Source organism: Lactuca serriola, chromosome 8, assembly GCF_051521515.1.
Source record: "Lactuca serriola cultivar US96UC23 chromosome 8, Lser_US96UC23_V15, whole genome shotgun sequence".
Lineage (NCBI taxonomy): Eukaryota > Viridiplantae > Streptophyta > Magnoliopsida > Asterales > Asteraceae > Lactuca > Lactuca serriola.
This window is the reverse complement of record NC_136415.1, coordinates 132,533,928-132,557,617: the sequence shown is the minus strand read 5'-3', so window position 1 is coordinate 132,557,617 and position 23,690 is coordinate 132,533,928. Positions and strand designations below refer to the sequence as shown.

Genomic DNA, 23,690 nt, shown 5'->3' with positions numbered 1-23,690 from the left:
CCTTCACATGATCTCAACACTTGATTCTTTAGGCTCTTAAAGCATTTTCATTTTTTGGTGGTAGCAAAGTAATACTAATATAATATATTATTCTCTATAAACTTATTCCATAGACCCAAAACTTATATAAAAAATCATAAACAAAAAAAGCTCACAAGAAATCATTCCTATTACAACCATGTACCAAGATAAGTCTGTCTGTCTGTGTCCCTTCTATAAACAAACCAAATTGAAATATATGTATATAAACAAGAATCCACCTGAAGCAAAACGTGCTTCAGATGTTACATGTATTATGTGCTAAAAAGACAATCAACATTATCATATATATGTACTTCACTTGTGCTCATTTCGCAAGGTTTGTAAACGAGCAGCAAAAGTGTCATAATCAGGAAGCTTCGGGTGAACATAACTCGGTTTCTTGGCTATATTTTCTACACTCTGTTTTTCTGTTTTCCCAACAATCTTCTTTTCACCAGATTCATCACTGTTTCTTGGAGTGAGCCCACTTTTCGGAATAGAAGTTTCCATTTCCTTTTTGGGCTTTTCTTGTCCAATTTCTGTTGTTTTTCTTGAATTGAACCGAGGCTCGGGTGAAATTACTGTTTTGGGCTCGGGGTCAACACGAGTCTTTGAATTAGAAACTGAAGGAGATCCTCTAGTCCTTCTAGAAAGCTCTGTACGCAAACGAACACTGCTAATTGGAGCCTTTTTTGAAACCTCCTCAGAAGCGGTTTCAACATAATCATCATCATCATCGAAGAATGGAGTAGGCGGCACAAACCGTGATCTCGCCGGAAACTTGTCGCCGGAGTCATCTGAATCTGAATCAGAAGTTGAAATAGTAACACTTGCTTTCTTATCTCCCATTCTGCCCACTCTTGAATCCAAAGAACTATTAAGAGATGTTTCATTTTCAGTTTTAGTCACAGAACTTTCATCAACTGACTTTTTGGACAAATTCAAGGCATCTGTTGTTGTAGGTTTTGTATATGGTGGGAATTTAAGAACACCACCTTTGTTTCGAAGGCCACCTGTCAATGTTCCAAACTTCAGCTCTTTCCCAAAATCATAATCATTGTTATCTTCCAATGAGTCCTGTTTTTTAAGTAAAATGCTTGAAGAGTGTCTTTTCTCTTCATCTTTGGGATCATCATCAAAAGACGATTCCTCTTCAACCATATCATTCAACTCAATTCGGGATTTTCTTGGTAAAGGCTCGGGATTTGCAGACAAAACATCATCCAATTTGTTTTTCCCATTAAACTCGCTTTCACTTTCATCATCTGAATGATCAAAACTCACAGGAGCACCATCTTCTGTTTCTGAAGTTTCCATGGATTTCACAGAATGCTCACCAAAAGAGACACTTTCTGAAAAAAGATTCGATTGAGAACTCATCTTTTCAAATTTAATACTCTCGTTTCTTTTAGGGCTCCAAATGTGAGCATTTTCTAGGGAATGCGTAGAAGATTCTTGAACTGGAGACTGGAAGTATGAAGTGGCCTCAACTTCATCATACTCAAATCCTGTATCAAACTTTGGGCTATCATCATCATCATCATCATGATCATCATCAAAAACTGCTTCATTGTCTCTTTGGTCATCAAGATCTGATTTTGACTTTGTGGATTGACTAAAAGCATTTCTTTGATCAACAACTGCAAAAGGATTCCCAACAACACTTCTTTTCCCAGCTTTCCGATCATCAGCAACAACTTCATCATCAGGTTCATCACTGGAAGTGGTGGAATGAACACTTGGTTGCTTTTTAAACATTTCTTCTGCAAATAAATTAATATTTTCGGATTCAAATCCTTCTTTCTTGCCACTCTCAAACTCATTTTTAGATTCTATAGAAGAAGTCTTCCTGCTAGATCCTGTATAAGCCTGATGAAATCTGTCATTATCCTTTTCTCCATGTTCATTTCGATCAATTTGCTGATTCGTTATCTTAGGTTTTCTATCACCAGAGAAACTGTTTTTCTTCCCACTCTCTAACTTAGATTCTTTAGATGAATTCGATTTGTTGGATCTTGTATTAGCCTCATGGACTCTTTCATTATCTTTTCGTTTATTTTCATTTTCACTTTGATCCATTTGCTGATTAATTATCTTTGATTTTCGAGGAGTTTCATCTCTAGTGGTGATCTTTTCATGACTTGCAAATTGGGCAGCAGCTCGGGCAGCCATGGCTGCCCGTTCTGCAGACTCAGCTGCTGCTTCTGCTGCAGAAGTAGCATCTTTAAATCCCATATTCCAGTTCTGCCCACCTGATGAAAAATCATCATCACCCCTCATTTCCATCTTCTCAGAAGTTATTCCTGATCACAGCAAGAAACAAAATATAAAACACAAAAAAATAAAGTAAAATAAAATTAACAGAAAGATTGGTGCATTGATCGATAGTTATACCTGAAGATGATGTTGCAGCCCCATTATCAACTATGTATTTTCTGTTCTGTTCAGCAAAGTCGAGAGGTGGGCCCGGTTTTTTTTCATGGCTATGAACAGCATTGACATTTGAGGGTTGAATCTTTGAAGGATTGGCATTCGCCATGCTGGCATTCTCAAAACTATTCGGACCATTCTGCTCAAATAATAAAAGTTATAAATTCCCATCTAAAGATTACTAAAAATCAGCATGAAAAAATAAATAAATAAATCAGTCTCACCAACAAGTCATTTGGAGGCTTTGACTCTTTCTCCTCGAATGAAGTTGGTTCCCAATTGATATTATGTTCTTTTGCAATGGCAGTTAATACTTTGACTTTTGTCTGAATATCAGGAGCTACTGCAGATAACTTCTCAACCAACTGAAAATAAAACAAATATTATTTTCAAATTCAGATAAATAAAAAAAAAAAAGCATGAGTCAACTTACCATGCGGCTTACACCAGAATCAGGCCTTAGCTCGAGAGCTGCAGAAACAAATTCTTTCCCGTATTTTGAAGTAAATTGTTTTTTAATATCCACGAGTTCTGATATATCAGAACATCTTGGAGCTGCAAATAACACACTTGTCACAGCTTCCTTCAGATCAATGGGACAAGTTCTACAAAAAGTGATTGGTCAGAAAGTCAACAAAGGGAAAAATAATGAAGGGAAAGTGTAAAGAAAGATAGCTTACTTTTGGGATTCAATAATGGGCATTCGTGCTACGATAAGTTCACAGTATATATCAATTAGCTCGTATGCTGCCACCATCTTCTCTTCCCTGATTACATGTTCAACCTGAAGGAATAATGAAGATACGAAATAAATAAAATTTTCAGGGATATGGGATATAAGAAAAGGACAGAATAAGGTCAAATGTCAGAACTAAAAGCTACTGAAAAAAGAAGGCTAAAAGTTACTTTTGGTACATCACCTAATGAATAGTGAACTTGGCAGTGTTCACTTATTGAAGATGGGCAATGCATTTATTTATTAATTCTTTAACTAATCAATTTGCCAAAAACTAAAAACCTTGATATCACAAATCTAACTATTGAAGCAATATATGTGTTGTTAAAACTGATAATCTGATTCTGATTAATTCATATCACAATCATTTTCAAAACACACCACCAAAGATCCCCATAATTAAACTATCATAATCACGAAGGCTACAACATATTGACTGTTGTTGGCATGCAGTATACAGCAAGATGCAACAAAGATCTGGAATGCTAGGGTTTTCGATTTTACACAGAAGTGCTCTTGATTATCTTGCAAATTGTATTATTGTTCTTCATCATTAATCATTTGAATGATCAAATAAGATAACGTACTCGAATGCGTGCAGTACGATCCTGGCCTGTCTCAAGCAATTGAGCTAATTCCCTCTTCATCTGATTAATCTGTACTCCCTTCTTATTCCTCATTAACTTAATCCGGGATGTCGCCAGTTTCAGAGACGTTTTACTGCATCAATCGAACAAAAACAAGATAAACAAGATCTTCAACAAACATATCAAGTAAGAATTTGTAAAATCAAGTATGAATATTTACCATTTCGCGGGCTTGAAGCTTTTGTGAAGCATTGTCGATGATATGGGCATGACCCTCCAATTGGATCAACGGTACGATCTATGATACAGTTAGAAGATTAGGGTTTGTCTTTTGTAGAAGGGAAAGAAACCAAAAACGAATAGATGTAAACACGATTGATGGAGAAAATATAGATTAAATGGAAAGAATTCGATGGAGTATCAATTTCTTGGATTTGAAGAATCGGATACTTCGTCGAAATTTGCTCGAAGAAACAACGTATCAGATAATGGGGTCGAAGGAACTGACCAAGACTTCTAGACTTCCAAGAAACTCAGTCCGCTGGCATTTTTAATTTTAATTTTTTCGAAAAATAAAATCTAGGACACGTCTTTTGAGTTCTTAAATTAATATATCGCGAAATAGATTGAGTAAAGTATTTGTAAAATTGACTCTTTTTTAGATAAATATAATTGAAATTTAAAAGGATAATATTAAAAAAGTTATTAAGTTTATATAAAAAATTGATTTTGACATTATTTTTTGTCTGAACATTGTGTTTTCAATTTGTTATAATTCTAACTACTTGACCGATCAATCCAATTGTCTGTTATGTGACATGATAACGTGTCAGTTTTTATGATGTGCCATGCTGTTATAACATACAGACATATCAAAATTTAAAAAAAAAATACACAAATGACATTAAGTTTTCACCTTTTTTTCAATTTTGACACCAAGTTTTTTTTTTCCGTTTTGACATTCCATTTTTTGTTTTACCAAATCGAACCATTATTTTTTTCAATTTTATTCAATGCTTATAATTTTCCATTTAAAACTTTGTAAGTGATATTTTTTTACATTTGAAACCGTGTGTGTATATATATTAGTCATTTACCTTCGTTAAGCGACAGGTACGAATAATTTTTTCAGAAATTAGTTTATATAGACGATTTATTTTTATATCGATTTTGAACCAGTTTTTATTTTTTAAAATCATTTGTTTAGACCGGTTTCGGTTATAATTTCAGTTTGTTTGAACTAAAATTTAATTGGAAAACGGTGTTAAAATCGATTCGGTTATATTAGAAAAACTGGAATACATATATTAAAACCTATTACTAACTGACGGTTCTATTTTAACCTACCCGATTCTCAAAAAAATTGTTCGGTTTTTTTCTTTCACTTAAAAATACGATTTGAAATACACACCTCTAACGGGGGAGAGCAAGCGAAAAATGATATTGTTTTTCACGCGAATAAGCATCAGGCGAGACCAGGAGCATCAGTTAACTTTCAATTGATTACGGTTCATTTCTTTTCGTCAAAGCCGGTTTACTATTAGTTCGTTGACAAACTAATAGTCATATTTCAATTAATGTTCACTTATTTATCATTAAATTTTATTATGCATTAGAACCTGACATAACACTATTGCTTCTTAATATTTTAAAATTCATAATTCCAAAAACATGTTTTATATTTTTGTGATCATAATGTTGGATATTTTAACATTTAGTGCAAACCAATATGTTATTTGAAGGAATAAAATTAGAAACTAAAAAAAATCACATCGAATACAATGCATATATATATATATATATATATATATATATATATATATATATATATATATATATATATATATATATATATATATTTTATCAGTTTGTGGTAATTTATGTACTTACATATATCAATTATTAAATTAAATTTCCAAATTTTTATTCTTAATAGCAAAAACATGTCATCTTAATTTACTTTTGATTGCACAAACCCTACATGAACTCACTGGAGGCCCTCTAGCTCTAGTCAGTTCATACGATCCACAAACTCTGAACCCTGTTGTTTCGGACCCCCTCTCAACTGTTGTGTCCATATATCTCTCCTGTTCATCCCTCACCTCCAACCATACATGCTTGATATGTGCATAATTAGTTCATATTAAGTATACATTTTTACTCATTTATTAGCTAAATTATTGCATATTATGGACAAAAGGTACTTAAAAGTGTTAAATTATGTTTTTCAGTCCAAAGATGAAGCTCGGAAGCGAAAGGAAGCGGGAGAAACAGTTAGAAGATCAAGAATGGAATAAAGAAGGAAAACACTAAAAAAGGCACTTACTCGGCGAGTCATATCGTCTACTCGGCGAGTACAATCGAAGGATCGAGAAGATAATGACTCGGGATCCCAGAGAGTTATCACAATAAGGGGAATGTGAGAGGGACTCGACGAGTCACCACTTGACTCGACGAGTCGATTCGTATATTTAAGGATAATTCCACAGATCGATAGGGGAGAGTTCTGGGACGATTCAGAAGTGCTTTGCTACGATTGAGAAGCCTGAAAAACCCTAGAAGACGACGGAAGGAGCTAGAATTCAACTCCGGAGAGTAATTAAGGCAAAATTTCATCATTCCATTTATTCTTTTGTTTATTCATCATGATTAAGCAACTCGACTTTGATTGTTTGCTGTTATTTACTTTAATTATGAGCTAAAACTTTTAGACTTCTGTTTGGGGATACAAAGTTGACAATATGGTTTGATTGATTGGTAGGATTAATTCCAAGTTGGTGAATTTTTGTTATTTTAGCTTGCTAAAGAACCTTGTGTGTGAATAATAATTAATTTTCTGTTAATAGGAAGATAATTGATTAGAATGAACATCTGTTGATTATTGTCCTCATATGATATATTGTGACCACATAGTCATATGTCTAGGATTAATGAATATGAAAATAGAATTAATAAGAAAATTGAGTAAATTCATGTGCAAGCTTGTAAGATGACTATCAAACAAGAAGTTAATTAAAAAGAATAAATTAGTTAACTATTGCAAGTCTAACTTAACCCGAATAATTAATCTAGTAAATATAATTAAATTAGACAATTGGCCACTGTTTGAGTTAGTTGATTTGCTAAGGATTAGGGTAGTGAACACAAATCTAATCACTTGAATCGGTAACCAACGAACGAATTAATCCATTGCACTATTACCTTGAAAATCAACCATAGAGTTAACCAAGTTGAACTAAACAGAAGTTCCTTTCCAATTATTGAATCTAGTTAAATCGTTATTTCCTAGTTTTAAATTAGTAATAATCAGTAAGTTTCTAGTCTTGTAAAACTAGAGAAAAACCCCTGCTTCTTAATTAACTTAGATTAAATTAGTTTTTAGTTTAATTTGTCGTTCCCTGTGTTCGATACCCTACTTGCTTGAACTATATTACTAATCGATAGGTACACTGCCTTTCGTGTGTTTATTTTGTGTCTGAGTTAGTAGGATTAAAACTAGTTGGTTTTACACACATCAAGTTTTTGGCGCCGTTGCCGGGGAACGGTTCTAAAATTAATAATAAAGTCTAGTTTAATCGATCCTTTGTGTGGGATTTATCTTACACAAAGTTATTTACAAAGCAAATCAGTAAGTAGATTTAGTTTTATTACAATTCCGTTTTTTTTTAAAACTAGAAATTTTCTTTTCTGTTTTTGCCTTGCACTCGCCGAGTGCACTCGTGTCGACTCGGCGAGTACATCGCTGTTTTAGTCTTTATATTTTTTTTTTCCGTTTTTGTTCCTTTTACGCGTTTCGTTTCTTTTGTTTCGTTTGTTTTCAGCTGTTTCATGACCCGAGGATCGGACACACCTCTAGTACCACCTTTGGAAGACCTGGAATCCGCACTAAAGAGAAGCAAAGGAAAAGCCGTAGGAGAAACCGCAACTTCAAAGAGCTCACCACTCAAAAACTTAAAATCCGTTTTCAGCAAGAAGAAAAGCAGCAAATCATGAGCATCCAGTGCCTCGTTAACAATTGAAGAACCAATTCACAAAGATATCGAGTACGAGACCGAGGAAGAAGAAGAGCAAATTTCCGAGCACGAAACCGATTCCGAAGAAGAGTTAGCTATCACTATGGCTAACATCGATGAAGTCCCTATGGGGGAGTGGAAGAAAAGGATGCGTGATGACACCGGGCCGGGACTTGTGCAACCCTCAATTCCCGCAACCGCCACTTTTGAACTAAAAGGCCATATTCTCGCCCAACTCAAAGAGATCCCTTTCTACGGGAAGGATCATGAAGACGCTTACAAACACTTGGACGAAGTGAATGATGTGGCCGATTACTTCAACGTGCCTAATGTTCCACGCGAGACCCAACTTCTTCGAATGCTTCCCGTCACCTTTAAAGGAGCTGCAAAAGATTGGTTAAAGTCACTTCCTCCCGGATCGGTCACCACATGGGCCAAGATGAAAGAAGAATTCATAGACCATTTCTGCCCGCCCTCCAAGATAGCCAAGCTAAAGAAAGTCATTGCCAACTTCGAGCAACAACCCGACGAATCTCTTTATGAAGCTTGGGAAAGATACAAGAGCCTACTTAGAAATTGCCCACACCACGACCTTAATAGCCAACAAGAGGTCTCCATTTTTTATGATGGAGTCAATGTCACCACAAGGCAATTGCTTGATTCTCAAGGCCCGCTTACAAAGAAGGCGCCCCCGGTAATCAAAGAATTAATTGAAGAATTCTCTAAGCACTCTAGAGAATACCACAATCCGAGAAACGAAGTAAGTCGAGGGGTAGTAAACGCGGCAAGTGATAGCATGGCGGCGGTGATAGCAAAGCTTGATAGTCTAGATCGAAGAATGACAAAAATGGATCAAGCAATCCATGCTATTAGGGTAGGATGCGAAAATTGTGGAGGGTCCCATCTCGCAAGGGATTGTGATTTGGATGAAAATGGAAATAAGAAAGCTCAAGTCTACTATTCAAGTGGTGATCGGTATGATGAAAATTGGCGGAAACCTAAGAAGGATTGGCTACCATACGAGGAGTATAAGAAGGCAAGGGGGGAGAAATACAAACAGAAGGAGAGGGGACTATACCAAAAGGAAGAACCGGTAGAAAAGAAAGTCGATTTAGAAAAGTTATTCACTAGATTCATAGCCGCGTCCGAAAAAAGACACAATGATCACGATGCTGCCATACACAAGACCAGAAACATGCTTAGGAATCAGCAAGCATCAATTCTCAACATTGAGAAACAGTTGGGGCAGCTTGCGCATCAAGTGAATGATAGAAGACCGGGTCAACTGCCGAGTAACACCGAACCCAATCCAAAAATGGAGAATGTAAGTGTAATAGCCTCCAGCAGTGAAGAAAACGTTACAGAAGCACTAAGAACCTCCAAGAAGAAGGCAGAAAAGGAAGAAGATTCGGATCCAGTAAAACCCGATCAGACTCGCCGAGTCATTCAAATGGACTCGACGAGTCCATTCGGGAATGAAAAAACTGCCAGTTTTCTAAAGCCATACAATCCTCCTCTTCCATAACCAATCAAAGCCATACCTGCAGAAAAAGTAGAAGCATACAGAACCTTCATGGAGCATGTCAAAGCTTTACAAGTCAATATGCCATTTGTGGGAACAATGCTCCAAACACCTAAATACTTCAACCTGCTCAAAAGCCTTTTCGCTGCTAGGAAGGATCTGGCTGAAGTCGCGGAAATATTGATGAATGAGCTGCCTGAAAAGAAGAGTGATCCGGGAAATATGGTAATTCCGTGCCAATTTGGTAATGAAGTTTTTACCCGAGCATTAGCTGATTCAGGTGCAAGCATTAACTTGATGCCCTATTCATTCTTTAAGAAGCTGAATTTACCAGCACCAAGGCCGGTAAATATGAGGATCCATTTGGCGGACAAAACGATAATTCATCCACAAGGCGTTTGTGAGGATCTCTTTATCAAAGTGGACAAGTTTATTTTCCCAGTAGACTTCGTGGTGGTGGATATGGAAGAAGACCCCGCAATACCAATTATTTTGGGGAGATCATTCTTAAACACCGCATGTGCTCTAATTGATATAAGTAAGTCTACATTGACATTGAGAGTGGGTGATGAGTCGGTGATGTTTAAAGCCATTCCAGAAGCCAAGCAAAAAGAAGAAAAGAAAGAAGAAATCTCATTTATCCAATTGGATGATGAGATTTTACAAAAAGAGCTTGAAATTTTGCTAAAAGAAGATCCAAGCAAGCTCTTGCTACACTCTAAAGAAAGTGGAGATGCTGTCAAAGACTTGGAGGAGTTAGAAAAGCTACTGGAAGGAGCCAACTCAGAAAACACTCCAGAATTGATGGAACCCGATCAGACTCGCCGAGTCACCTTGATGGACTCGACGAGTCCAGTCGAATTTGATCAAAACTTGCCCAATGTTGATCTGTTTTTTGATAGTTCTTCACATACCCTGGATTTAGTTACTATTTATGATTCTTTGGAAGAACAAACAGCAGAAGAAGGAAGAGGAATGGAAGTCCAAGACGCCGAGGTGGCATGCTTTGATACAATTCCATTTGGAGAAGGGTTGAACACAGAAAAGGATGAAGACATAAAGGGAAGAAGGGTGGAAGCTGATCGACCATTCACTAGTAAACCTAAAGCACGAACCATCATGAAATATGAAGTGATTAAATTTAAAGAGAAGGAGGTACAAGAGAAGGTAACCCATAATGGTTTAAAAAAGAAAAAGAGGAAAAGGGAAGCTCAAGCAACTGAAGAGGATGTTGTGAAAAGGAAAAGAGATGAATTGAAAAGGGCTTACAAGAAGAAGATTCACGCTTACAAGACTAAGTACAAACCACAAAGGACTAGGCGTGCATTCCCGATGCTCGAAGATAACGAAACGTAGACGGGAAGGAGTCTAGCTAATGACTCCTTAAAAAAAAGAAGCGCTTGGCGGGAGGCAACCCGTTATATAGAGTTTGCTTTCTTTTACTTTTTAGTTTTCTTTAATTTTCCCTTCGTTTTTTTTAAAAATGCTAATTTTCCAATTTATCGGACATGTCTGCTTGAGAGTGTGCATGGGCTAAGTGTGGGGTGAAATGATTTTAAATAAATAACAAAATTTTGAAAATCATGAATGTTTTACAAGAGACTCGCCGAGTTTGACCATGACTCGACGAGTATATATTGATTTCAGATAAACTGTGACTTCGCGACTAGACTCGCCGAGTCTGACCCTGACTCGACGAGTCGGTTTTATTTACAAAAAAAAATAATAAAAAAAAATAATTTCGAAATTACTTTTACATCTGGTAACTAGGGTTTTAACCCTAAGAATCAGTTTTCACATACACACTCGCTGGGTGCGCCTCTTTCTCAAACTTCCTCACAAGCATTCAAGTTTTCTTCAAATTTCTCAAGTTCAAACTCAAAAGGTAACAACTTTCTTCTTGATTTCTGTTAAGAACTTGATTATAAGGCCATCTATACCAGCAATTGCATGAAAAACCCGTTTTTGAAAAGCAATGAATTTCTAGGGTTTCGATTTTTCATGAATGATGTTGTTTTGAACGTTTATTTTGGCCTTATTACCTTAGTAGAAAGTCCCTATACAAAACCCTTGACGAAATTTCCAGGTTTCATGGCCTAATTCGCATCGACCCGTCGACTGACTCGTGCAATTTGCGCGACTCGCCGAGTCATGCCTGGACTCGACGAGTCGAGTCGGGATTCATATGCGAAATTGTTTTAATTATATTCTGTGTTTTCTGGGTTTTGGATCTTTGTTTTGCAGAAATCATGTTTAGGAGGGGGCAAACTTCCAGTGGCCACCAAGGGGATTTTCCGTGGCTAAACTTCCCACAAATCGAGTCCGCTTCAACGTTGCGGAAATGGAAGAAGAAGCTGGCTGATATTAAGAAGAAGGAGGTCTATGTGCCCAACCGGATCGATTGGGAATGGTTGCAGAGTGTTCGCTATGAGGAGGAGTTAGCTCCTTATCTTTTGAAGGAGTTTAACCATGATGGTGAAACCATAGTGTGTGACGGGTGGAGTCGGGTATTTCGTATTCAAGAACCGGTTTATTTGGAGCTGTGTTTAGAGTTCTTTTCCACGGTGTCTTTCACCGGGGGAGTGGATGTCTTTCACCCAACAAGCTTCAGTTTCTGCCTTGGGGGAGAATTTCATCAATGCTCAGTGGTAGATCTTGCATGCCGATTGGGAGTTTATGACCAGCCCTTGGTCTCAACACCCATCTTTCGGGCCTTTTTGGCACAAGCACATATGGCATTTCCCGAAGGAGTTACAAGTACGGGCTGGTGGAATACCATTGGTAATAAAGTTTATATTCCAAAGTCGGCGCAAGAAGGGAGTATTCGATCCCCAACACATCACCTCATTTCATCCACCATCAACCAACGAAAGGATGATGACAAGGTTTCCAACCTTGATGTCTTTTTCCTATGGAGCATCATTACACCCGACATTTTTTGCAACATTCCTTGGTGTCTTGCTTCATATCTTTCGGAGGGTGCGGTCAAGGATCGCAAGACTTCAAGAATAAATGGTGGGATGTTTGTCACTCGGTTGGCTAACTCATTCGGGTTGATGAACCACGGTGCATGGAATTTTATGACTATGATCCCTACACCTCCGTTTAATCCTATTCTTTTTCGGAGAGCGAGAATCATTGAAGACTATGGTGGCGGCCACTATGCCATCCCAAATGACGATCCGGTGATTGGCCCCGAGGCGCCGGGAAGACGGGTTCGTTCGAGGAGAGAGCGGGATATGGAGGAGGAGCCGTCGGTGATTCCGGTTGAGAGTGAAGATGTACCAATGGATTGGTACAATGTGGAGATGAGGCGACTCCAAGATCAAATGGTGAGAAGCTTGAATTTTAGCAACCAGTCTCATATTCGACTTTTTGACCACTTTAACATTCCACATATAGATGGTGGTAACTTTCCATACATTCCAACGTGGGAAGAGGTGATAAATGCAAGAAGAAGTGGGGCTGGAGGAAGTGGAGTAGGGCATGATGATGATGAGGAGGAGGATTGATTTTTATGCATTTTTGTTGAACAATTTTTAATTTTGTGTTTGTTTATTTATTTGGTTTGTTTTAAAACTTGTTTTTGATGTCTAATTAATGTTTGATGTTTTGACAATTTTTCAGAATTGAATTAGGAATGCTAGCTTCAAATGGGTTTAGAGTTATGGAATTCAAGTGAGAAAGAGAGTCAAGGAAAAGGAGCATTAGAGTTAAAGTATTGAGTCCGGTTCTTAGAGATGTTGGCAAGGGAGTCTAGGAGTGAATAGAAAGTATAGAGAGTTTATTGGAAGCTGGATCATATGCAGAATTCTATTGTTTTCATTCAGTGACCAACTCGTCGAGTGCACTAAACTGACTCGACGAGTCACCCTTAATTTTCACAAATGCGAAGATTTCCCGAAGTAACTCGACGAGTCTATTATATACTCGACGAGTCGTTTAGTTTCATGTCGAAGGGGCTGCTGATTTGATGCTAATTAGAGTACCACTTGACTATATATTCTTTCCATATTTATTCCTGAAGATCTTACACTGTTATCCACGTATTTGGAGTGACCCACACGAGACGAGACACCCAAGGCATGGATACCATGTCTAAAGTCAATTGAAGTTGGAGCTAGAATGAAAGTGATCAACCTATCCACTGCTATCCCAAGGGAGTTTGTTCCAATTCCCTCTTTAGTTTCTTTTTATGTTTTTATTATGCATAATATGCAATGAGGGCATTGCATAAAATAAGTGTGGGGTAGGGGGTAGGTTACATATTAGGTAATTTAGAGTCTTAATTTAGGTTAATTTTAAAATTTTGCATACCAAAAAGAATTACTTAGGATCTAAATTAGGAAATTTTGGTAAAAGTAATTAGGACTCCATGTTAGAGTTGTGTTGATAATTGCATGATAACTCAAATGTTTGGTTGAGCCTATATATGTTCTAGTGTATTTGTGGCTTCCTTATTCTAGTGAAATCATGAGACAAAAACACAATCCTGCTCGACCCGAGGGATGCAATATGTTTAGCAGCCTAAACCTGAAATGTATCCAGGAAAATTGTTATCGTTAGTCAATAAAGGTTGAGATGGAGCGCCCCTGCTTAAGCATGTAGGGATCTGAGTGAAAAAAAAAGGTACATGTTAAAAAAAAAAAGAGAATTACAAAAGAAATTGTATGAATTTTGGAGTAATTAAAGTGAAGATCAAAAGATCAAAATTCCAAGAAATCAAAAAAAGTTGAAGATACCCGAAAATCAAACAATTAAGGTGGTGAATTCAAAGAGATCAAAGCAAATATCAAAGAAGAGATGAATTCAAAAGAGCTCCATAGTGGTATCAAAAACTTGTAATTTTAGATTATGTATGCTCGGGTTGCTCAATTAAAAACACCTTGAGGGTAAGAGGTTTTCTGCGGATGGATTCGGAGGGTTGCATAAAATGAGCATAGCTCGGGATGAGTGGGCAAATGTTTATGAGGATTGTGAGTATTTAGAGTACGGGAGGTCTTTAGGAAAAATTTTAGACACAAATGCATGCGTTGCGGTCTTGGCATAATGGCTGGGTTAGATTGAAGTTGTTATATATGATTCTAATATGTTTAAAATTCAGTTTTGCTTAGGGGCAAGCAAAAGACAAGTGTGGGGTATTTTGATATGTGCATAATTAGTTCGTATTAAGTATACATTTTTACTCATTTATTAGCTAAATTATTGCATATTATGGACAAAAGGTACTTAAAAGTGTTAAATTATGTTTTTCAGTCCAAAGATGAAGCTCGGAAGCGAAAGGAAGCGGGAGAAACAGTTAGAAGATCAAGAATGGAATAAAGAAGGAAAACACTAAAAAAGGCACTTACTCGGCGAGTCATATCGTCTACTCGGCGAGTCCAATCGAAGGATCGAGAAGATAATGACTTGGGATCCCAGAGAGTTATCACAATACGGGGAATGTGAGAGGGACTCGACGAGTCACCACTTGACTCGACGAGTCGATTCGTATATTTAAGGATAATTCCACAGATCGATAGGGGAGAGTTCTGGGACGATTCAGAAGTGCTTTGCTATGATTGAGAAGCCTGAAAAACCCTAGAAGACGACGGAAGGAGCTAGAATTCAACTCCGGAGAGTAATTAAGGCAAAATTTCATCATTCCATTTATTCTTTTGTTTATTCATCATGATTAAGCAACTCGACTTTGATTGTTTGCTGTTATTTACTTTAATTATGAGCTAAAACTTTTAGACTTCTGTTTGGGGATACAAAGTTGACAATATGGTTTGATTGATTGGTAGGATTAATTCCAAGTTGGTGAATTTTTGTTATTTTAGCTTGCTAAAGAACCTTGTGTGTGAATAATAATTAATTTTCTGTTAATAGGAAGATAATTGATTAGAATGAACATCTGTTGATTATTGTCCTCATATGATATATTGTGACCACATAGTCATATGTCTAGGATTAATGAATATGAAAATAGAATTAATAAGAAAATTGAGTAAATTCATGTGCAAGCTTGTAAGATGACTATCAAACAAGAAGTTAATTAAAAAGAATAAATTAGTTAACTATTGCAAGTCTAACTTAACCCGAATAATTAATCTAGTAAATATAATTAAATTAGACAATTGGCCACTGTTTGAGTTAGTTGATTTGCTAAGGATTAGGGTAGTGAACACAAATCTAATCACTTGAATCGGTAACCAACGAACGAATTAATCCATTGCACTATTACCTTGAAAATCAACCATAGAGTTAACCAAGTTGAACTAAACAGAAGTTCCTTTCCAATTATTGAATCTAGTTAAATCGTTATTTCCTAGTTTTAAATTAGTAATAATCAGTAAGTTTCTAGTCTTGTAAAACTAGAGAAAAACCCCTGCTTCTTAATTAACTTAGATTAAATTAGTTTTTAGTTTAATTTGCCGTTCCCTGTGTTCGATACCCTACTTGCTTGAACTATATTACTAATCGATAGGTACACTGCCTTTCGTGTGTTTATTTTGTGTCTGAGTTAGTAGGATTAAAACTAGTTGGTTTTACACACATCAATGCTCCCACCAACAACAACTATCAATTAACTGGTGACCTTAATCCTAAAGATATGGACTCCGAACTCCGTTTTCAACAGGAGTTTGCCTTACTTTCCATGAAATACAATCATCCTTATGACAAGCCATATCACAACTGTTTCACGCTCCTCACCAAAATAATCCTCAACCTTTCAACAAATCTTCAAAAAACCCACCATCTTACAAACCTAACCTCCTTACACCAAATCACACCCTGGAATCATCACAGACTCCGAAGTCAGAAAAACCATAGATTATATGTCACAAATGTGGTCATGCAAACCACTTTTCCAAGGATTGCTTATCCGAAGTCCCACAGAAACCCATGATCACGGACTCTACTTACTATGCACGTCGAGCTCAAGAAATGGCAGAAAGTGAAAAGGCTTTTATTACCACTATACCAAGGGATGTGGAAGGGTATTAGTCTTCTGGATATGATGATGACATAACCACTGGCAGAAACATGTGTCTTATGGCTCGATAAGAAATTGAATGTGATGAAGGCTACTGGTCATCTAGGTCAGGGAGAGATGAAGAAAATGATGAACTAAACTACTGCTACATGGCTACCACCGATCCACCTGGCAGAAGCATCATTTAACAGGTAAAATCTATGATTACTGATAATAATTTTGACTTGTCTCTTTGTGAACCATATCTAACCCAGATCTAATCAGATGTGAACATCATTTACAAAGCCTATAAGTCAATCATAGAAGACAGTGAGAAGAAGGAAAGTGAATTAAGTCATCTTAGATTACATTTTGAGGATAAGAAGTTGAAAATAGAGTCTTTAGAACGAGAGCTTGTAATGTCACAAAATGAATGTATCATTCTTAAAGACAAATGTGAAATCACGTATTCTAAAAGAAATGTTTTAATTTTTTACAACAAACGTCTCAATGCTAAAATAGATGTTTTGCATAATTCTATTGGCATTCTTGAAGCAAATGAACTAATGACTCATAATTTTTGTTATCCTTGGTCAAAAGCTCCTAGTCTCGAAAGCGAGTTTTCGAAACCTATTGCTCGTCCCTTGAAGGAGTTGCAAAATTTAACTTTTATGGGAGAGTTTCTGAACATTAAACATTCAGACACCCCTGTCTTGCCTTTGTCACCCCTTCCTGAGACTTCTGACCAATTTGCATCATTAATTCCTGAGTTTCAGCCTATAGTTTTCAAGTATCCCAATTCTACGCCTCTTCTGCCTCTGACAAACCTGGACCTGAATCGGACCCCGGAATTCCACTCTAGTATTCCAAACACTGTTGTTCAAATTTCGAACCACATCCCTCCTAACAAATGTGTTGTTGAGGAAAAAATTTCGAAGACAACTGGACCTAAATTCTCTGAGTTTGTTTGTGCATCTTTAGATAGTGACGTTGATAATTCGTCAAATTCATGTGAGTCTGAACCCCAAGTGATTTCCAAAACAAAGCTTGTGCTAATCAAGCCTGTGTTTAACAATTCTTCTGTAGGACAAACTTCCAAATTTTCATTCCATTCCAAAAAGAAACCCATGTTGAATAAGAAAGATGTTGTTGATCCTAAGGTAGAAGCCCGAAATGCTCACAAAAAGGAATTTAAGTCGAGACAAAATTCTAGATTCCTTGAGAACTCCAAGAAGAGTGTTTCTCGGACTGTCAACCCACCAACTAAGAGTCACAACATCTTCGCACCCACTAAGATGCTCAAAAGGCCATCTAATCTTTCCAATCCGGTAGCACATAAGAAAGTGGTCATTCCTACCCCGAAAAAGCCCATTGTAGGTACTCAATCTGTTCAAACCAATTCTCCTCGGACTGTTTCATCTGTTTTCATAGCCAAATCTGATGGTATAATTTTCAAACCACAACAGCTTTCAAAACCAAGTGTATCATCAATCAAAGAACAAGTTTTAAAGAAAACGTTTTCTTAAAAAACTTCAAAACAAAATCTTGTTTGGAAAGTAAAAAATCGCAAAAATGAAACTGCAACTTCGAGAGACTCAGTGATTCCCACTGCTCTAGAAGCTGCTTGTCCGAGAAAAGCTGTTCCAAACCCTCGTGTCATTGAGTATGATTATTGGATAGATGAAATAACCAGGGCCTTCTGTTTGTTTCCCAATGAATCAAGGAACAAACCTTCCAAAACATCTGTTGCTCAAAAGTCACAACCAAAGCCTAAGACTCGTGCCTTTATCCCAAAACCTAACCCGGAGCCTAAAAACTCCACAACTCACTAATTGTGTAGGAACTCTGTGCTTCGGAGCAAGAAACAATCTGGTATATTGATAGTGCTTGCTCCATGCACATGACGGGGTAGAAGATCTTTCTGCGAGATCTCAAATTTTTACCAAATGTTGGCTATGTGACGTATGACAGTAACTCCAACTATTAGATCAGAGGTTATGGCATCCTTACAAATGACAACTTCTCCATTTCGAATGTGGCATATGTAGTTGTATTGAAGCATAATTTGATAAGTGTGGCTCAACTCACTGATGCAAATCAACGAGTTGAATTCTGCAAGAACACAACTATGTCATGTTAGAAGACCGGAAGGATTGTTTAATCAAGTCAAATCGCAACAAGAACATGTATCCTCTTGACATCAACATGATCATCGGCAAGCCCCAACTCTGATTACTCTCAAAAGTTGTTCCTGACGTCATCTGGTTATGGCATATGAGGCTTGCTCATCTGAACTTTAGATATATGAATGATCTTGTTTCTGGTGAGATGGTAAGAGGTTTGCTACTCCTCAAATTCGAAAATGATCATTTATGAGTTGTGTGCGAGTGTGGAAAGCAATAGAAGAAAGGTCATCCCATTATCATTGAAAAATCCATCTCGGATCCGTTAGAACTTCTGCGCATTGATATGTGTGGACCCTCAACAGTAGACAATTTGCATCACAAAAAATACATTCTTGTGATTGTGGATGACTTTACTAGGTTCACCTGGGTCTTCTTCCTAAGGCTCAAGTCAAAAAACAGCCTCCGAACTCATCAACTTTATCAAAGGAATTGAATTTCTCATCAAACTTCCAGTAAGGCAAATCCAAAGTGACAATGGTTCAGAATTCACAAATTCCACGATTGAGAACTTTCTCACCGAGAAGGGTATTAACCATAACTTTTCTGCTCCATACATTCCACAACAGAACGGTATAGTCGAACGCCGCAACAAAACACTTGTCAAAGTTGCTCGATCCATGCTCAACTTTGCAAATCTTCCACTCTATCTTTTGGCTGAAGCCATCTCAACTACATGCTTTACTCAGAATAGGAGTATCATTAATCGACGCCTCAATAAGACATCGTATGAAGCCATGAATGGTCGGAAGCCAAGTATCTCTTTTCTTCACGTTTTTGGATGTAGATGCTTCATCAAGAACAATCGTGATCAACTTACAAAATTCCAACCCAAAGCTGATGAAGCTATCTTTCTTGGATACTCTGCTAAATCAAAGGCTTATCGAGTTCTTAATCGGTTAACTCGTTTTCTGGAAGAAAGCTTTGATGTTACCTTTGATGAAAATTTCGTTCGGAATTCTAGCCTAACCCATGTTACAACTCATATCATGGAGTCCGATGCTCCAGCGCCAGGATGTCCGAACTAGCAAACAATCTATGAAGTTGAATTTGAAACTTTGTTCGGAATCTCGAACAAGACAAACCTTATCAACCAAAGCTCCAGTTTCCCAAAATGTTTCTGGATCGACACCTAGTTTTCTTCCGTTTGATTCTGATCCGTTTCAACCTTCTCAGGTTGAGGGGGAGAATGGTCAACCTTCCCTTAAATCAAATGTCGATGGATTCCAAGATGCAGCTGCTGAATTCGACCCTAATCTTATCAACAACGATAATGATGCAAATTTCTTCAATTTCCCACCTGATGATGTCAACCTATCCGGTTCAGAAGTTCAAGGGGGAGCATCATCCACAAGTTTAAACTATTCAGGGGGAGCAACACAACCCTATTGTTGATATGAGATCATTTGCTGCATAAGAGTTTCCGAGACTACATGTTTGAACTAAGGATCATCCTCCGAACCAACTTATTGGAAATCCAAACGCTAGTGTACAAACTCGTTCTACCACAAGGGTTCAAAATAAATGTCATTTCTCGGCATTTATCTCAATGGTTGAACCCAAATACATCAAAGAAGCACTAGAACATGTTGACTGGATTACAGCCATGGAGGAAGAATTGGCAGAATTCGATAGAAATGAAGTATGGACTCTCGTCCCTCCTCCTCAGAATCATCCCATTGTTGGTACTAGATGGGTGTTTCGGAACAAACTAGACGGCGCAGGAGTCATCATTCAGAATAAAGCAAGATTGGTGGTCAAAGGATTCACACTGATCGAAGAGCTTGACTACGATGAGACCTTTGCTCCTGTTGCCCGTCTTGAAGCTGTCAAAATCTTTTTGCTTATGTTTCTCATAAAGGATTTAAGGTTTACCATATAGACATCAAAAATGTCTTTCTAAATGGTGAACTTGATATTGAAGTGTATCTCCAACAGCCCCCAGTTTTGTCAATCTCTTATATCCGAACTACTTCTATAAACTCCGAAAAGCTATTTATGGCCTCAAGCAAGCTCCTCGCGCCTGGTACGAGACCCTCACCGAATTTCTCAAGCGTTCAGGTTTTCAAAGATGTATTCTCAATCCTACCCTGTTCCGAAGGTCAAATGGAAAACATCTCATTCTTTTCCAAATTTATGTTGACGACATCATTTTTGGATCCACTGATTCATCAATGGTTGTTGACTTTGCTAAGTTAATGGTTAGTCGATTCCAAATGAGTATGAATCGGAAACTAAGCTTCTTCCTATGTCTCCAAGTTAAACAGACAAACAAAGGAATTTTCATTCACTAAGAGAAGTACATTTCAGAACTTCTCAAAAAGTACTCGATTGACACATGTGCCTCTGCCAAGGTACCTATGGGTTTCAGACACAAAATATTTTCGGACACATCCGGTGTTGCAGTTGATGAAAAGAAGTACATGGGAATGATTGGATCCCTAATCTACCTTACAACAAGTCGTCCGGACATCATGTTTTCAACATGTTTGTGTGCTAGATTTCAAGTCAATCCAAATATGTCTCATCTCTTGGCCGTTAAGCAAATATTATGATACCTCAAAGGTACAAATAATCTCGGAATCTGGTACCTAGAAAATGAGAGTTTCCTCCTTTAAGCATATTCCGATTCAAACTATGGTGGTCTTCAATTGGAAAGAAAATGCACATATGGTGGCTATCAATTTTTATGTGGTCGATTGGTCAGCTGATCATCTAAGAAGTAGAACTGCATTGCACTCTCAACAGCTAAAGCAGAATACATTGCCACTACTAGCTGCACATCTCAAGTTCTTTGGATGAAATCTTAGCTCTTGGATTATGGTTACCGGTTTCAACAAATCCCAATCTATTGTGATTCTCAAAGTGTCATTGCAATTTCGCACAATCCAATTAAGCACTCTATGACGAAACACATCGACATACAATACCATTTCATTAAAGATCATGTTTTTAATGGTAACATCGAACTTATTTTTGTTCCATCTGATGATGAAATTGTTGATGTCTTTACTAAGGCAATAGACGAAACCAAATTCAATGGTTTTCTGAACAAAATGTGTATGATGATGCCTGATCCTCAATTCTTTCAAGAGGTTTGTACTCTCTGATGGCAACATCAGAAAGAAGATTAGTTCCAGAATTAAAAAATTTCTCACATCTCAGAACTATTGCCTCTCAGAATAAAAAGGTTCATTTTACGTGTCTTTTTATCTAACCACCACTTGTAGTTTTAAGTTGTACAACTCATCTCATCATATGAAGTCCATGACCAATATAGTCGCATTGGTACTAATCTCACCTCAGAACTTAATTCATAAGATCATCCCGGAATTCAAGTCCGGAACAATATTGAACTCTCATTCTTTGTCTAGGATTAGATTCTTTGTCTCCGGAACTTTTCAAAACTCACTCCAGAATTTTATAAAAGTTTTGTTCCGGAATCTCTTCAAAATTTTGCTTTGGAATCTTTTCAAAACTCACTCCAGAACTTCATAAAATTTCATTATGGACTCTTGGCTCCGAAATTCATAAAAATTCAATCTGGACCTTATTTCTCAATTGCTTCATTACGGAAAGTATCTCGGACCTTTTTTATGTTCCGAGATCACTCAAGTTCTTCTCGGACTCTTCATGATAAGAAACTGTTTTCAAAACATTATGGAACCCTATTCTTCCGAAATCGAAACAGATGATGAAGTCCAAAAGGTTTTTAGGTGACACGTTTTTTAACGGTTACTTTTTAATGGTGATTATCTTTTCACCCACAAAACTCGCTCCATGTTGCACGTCTCCGAAAAGTAAACATCACATCAACCAAGTGACAATTTCTATTTTGCACTTCAATCCATTGGAATCTTTAGTCACTGCAGGTCAACTCACCTAAATATGACAACAATATTAATGCGACCCATTTCCTTTTTCGGGTTTCATCATTACACCTCCAAACCAACCCGTTTCCTTAACCTATATAAACCCTCCTCAATCCCTCTTTTACTATTTACGCGCACAAAAAGCTACAATCCTTCTTCTTCTTTCTCTCCCAACTGTGTTCTTCAAGCATTCATCTTCTGCAACATGGCGTCTTCATCTCCTTCCAAAGTCTCTCAAACCGTTCTTGAAGTCACTCAAACCACTCCCAAAGTTCCCAAAACTACTGCAAAGAAGAAATCATCCAAGGGATCATCATCGTCTCAGTTTAACGAACCCTTTCTCAGAGACACGACGCAACTGTTCTCTCTTGACCCCTTGTATTTCTACGAGCCCATTAGAGTTATGATTGGGTTCATTTCTCATCATCCCATCACCGTTCCACTCACCAAGATACCAGACCCACCAATCCCACTTCATCTTCTTCATACAACATTAGAATAGATCAAGATCAAGAACGATGTTCTTGATACGAAGATAACCAATGATCGCATAGTTCCTGTCCCCAAGTCCACGTTTCTCAAGGCGATTGGAGTAAAAGAAAACCCTTCAAAAGAACTTCAACAGTTTCTCACTCACATTGGTTATGGTCAAGAATACAAAGCCAAGAAGTTCAAGAAATCAACCATATTAGGTCTCTGGACCATCCTAATGCACTTCATTGTCAGGGGTTTATCCGACAAACATGGAGATACAAACACTCTAAGCAAAGATTGGTTGTACGTGGTTTATATCATTTTCTCTGGCAAGAGCAACGTCATTGATCTTCCTCCGGTCTTGTGGCAAGATTTTCGGAAATTTGCCATCAAACGGAAGCCAAAAGAGATTTCCAGCCCTAGATTTTGGGCCCTGACGATTCAACAATTATAATGTGAGATGTCTGAACTAATTCCAGTGGATACGATTTCGAGAGAGGTATTTGTTTCTTTCAAAACTGTTAAACATTATCGTATTCCGGAACAAACTTCCTTCGGACCAATTACGCGTTTACCGGAACATATCTTGGCCATCCTACCTTCCGGATCTATTCATTTGAAACATCATATGGAGACATCGATTGTATATATCCCTACACAATCTGCCTCAGTCCCTGTTGAGCCCACTCCGGAAGTGGCCAAGACTGTTCCTTCCGGTGGCAAGAAGAAGAAATTTGTCGAGAGGAAAACATCCCCCTCAAAGCTAAAAGCCAAAAAAGAGAACCAAAGTCGGTTCCTATTCTCAACAGGAAGGAGCCAAGGACATTCTGACAGACTATGGCCATCCTCCTACCCCACTTACCCACTCTTCCGAAGTACCCTTCGGAGCTTCAA

General features: G+C 37.5%; 1 protein-coding gene across 1 annotated transcript; it reads right to left on the bottom strand.

Moving 5' to 3' along the window:
* Window positions 1–102: 102 nt before the first annotated feature.
* Window positions 103–4,311, bottom strand: LOC145066237 (uncharacterized). The gene is made up of 7 exons (XM_079013448.1): window positions 3,995–4,311; window positions 3,775–3,907; window positions 3,132–3,235; window positions 2,885–3,056; window positions 2,676–2,816; window positions 2,416–2,590; window positions 103–2,324 (listed from the first exon to the last, which is right to left on the bottom strand). Exons 1-7 carry the CDS (start codon window positions 4,042–4,044, stop codon window positions 337–339), a joined length of 2,763 nt encoding a protein of 920 aa, XP_078869574.1. The 5' UTR covers window positions 4,045–4,311; the 3' UTR covers window positions 103–336.
* Between the last annotated feature and the right edge of the window lie 19,379 nt (window positions 4,312–23,690).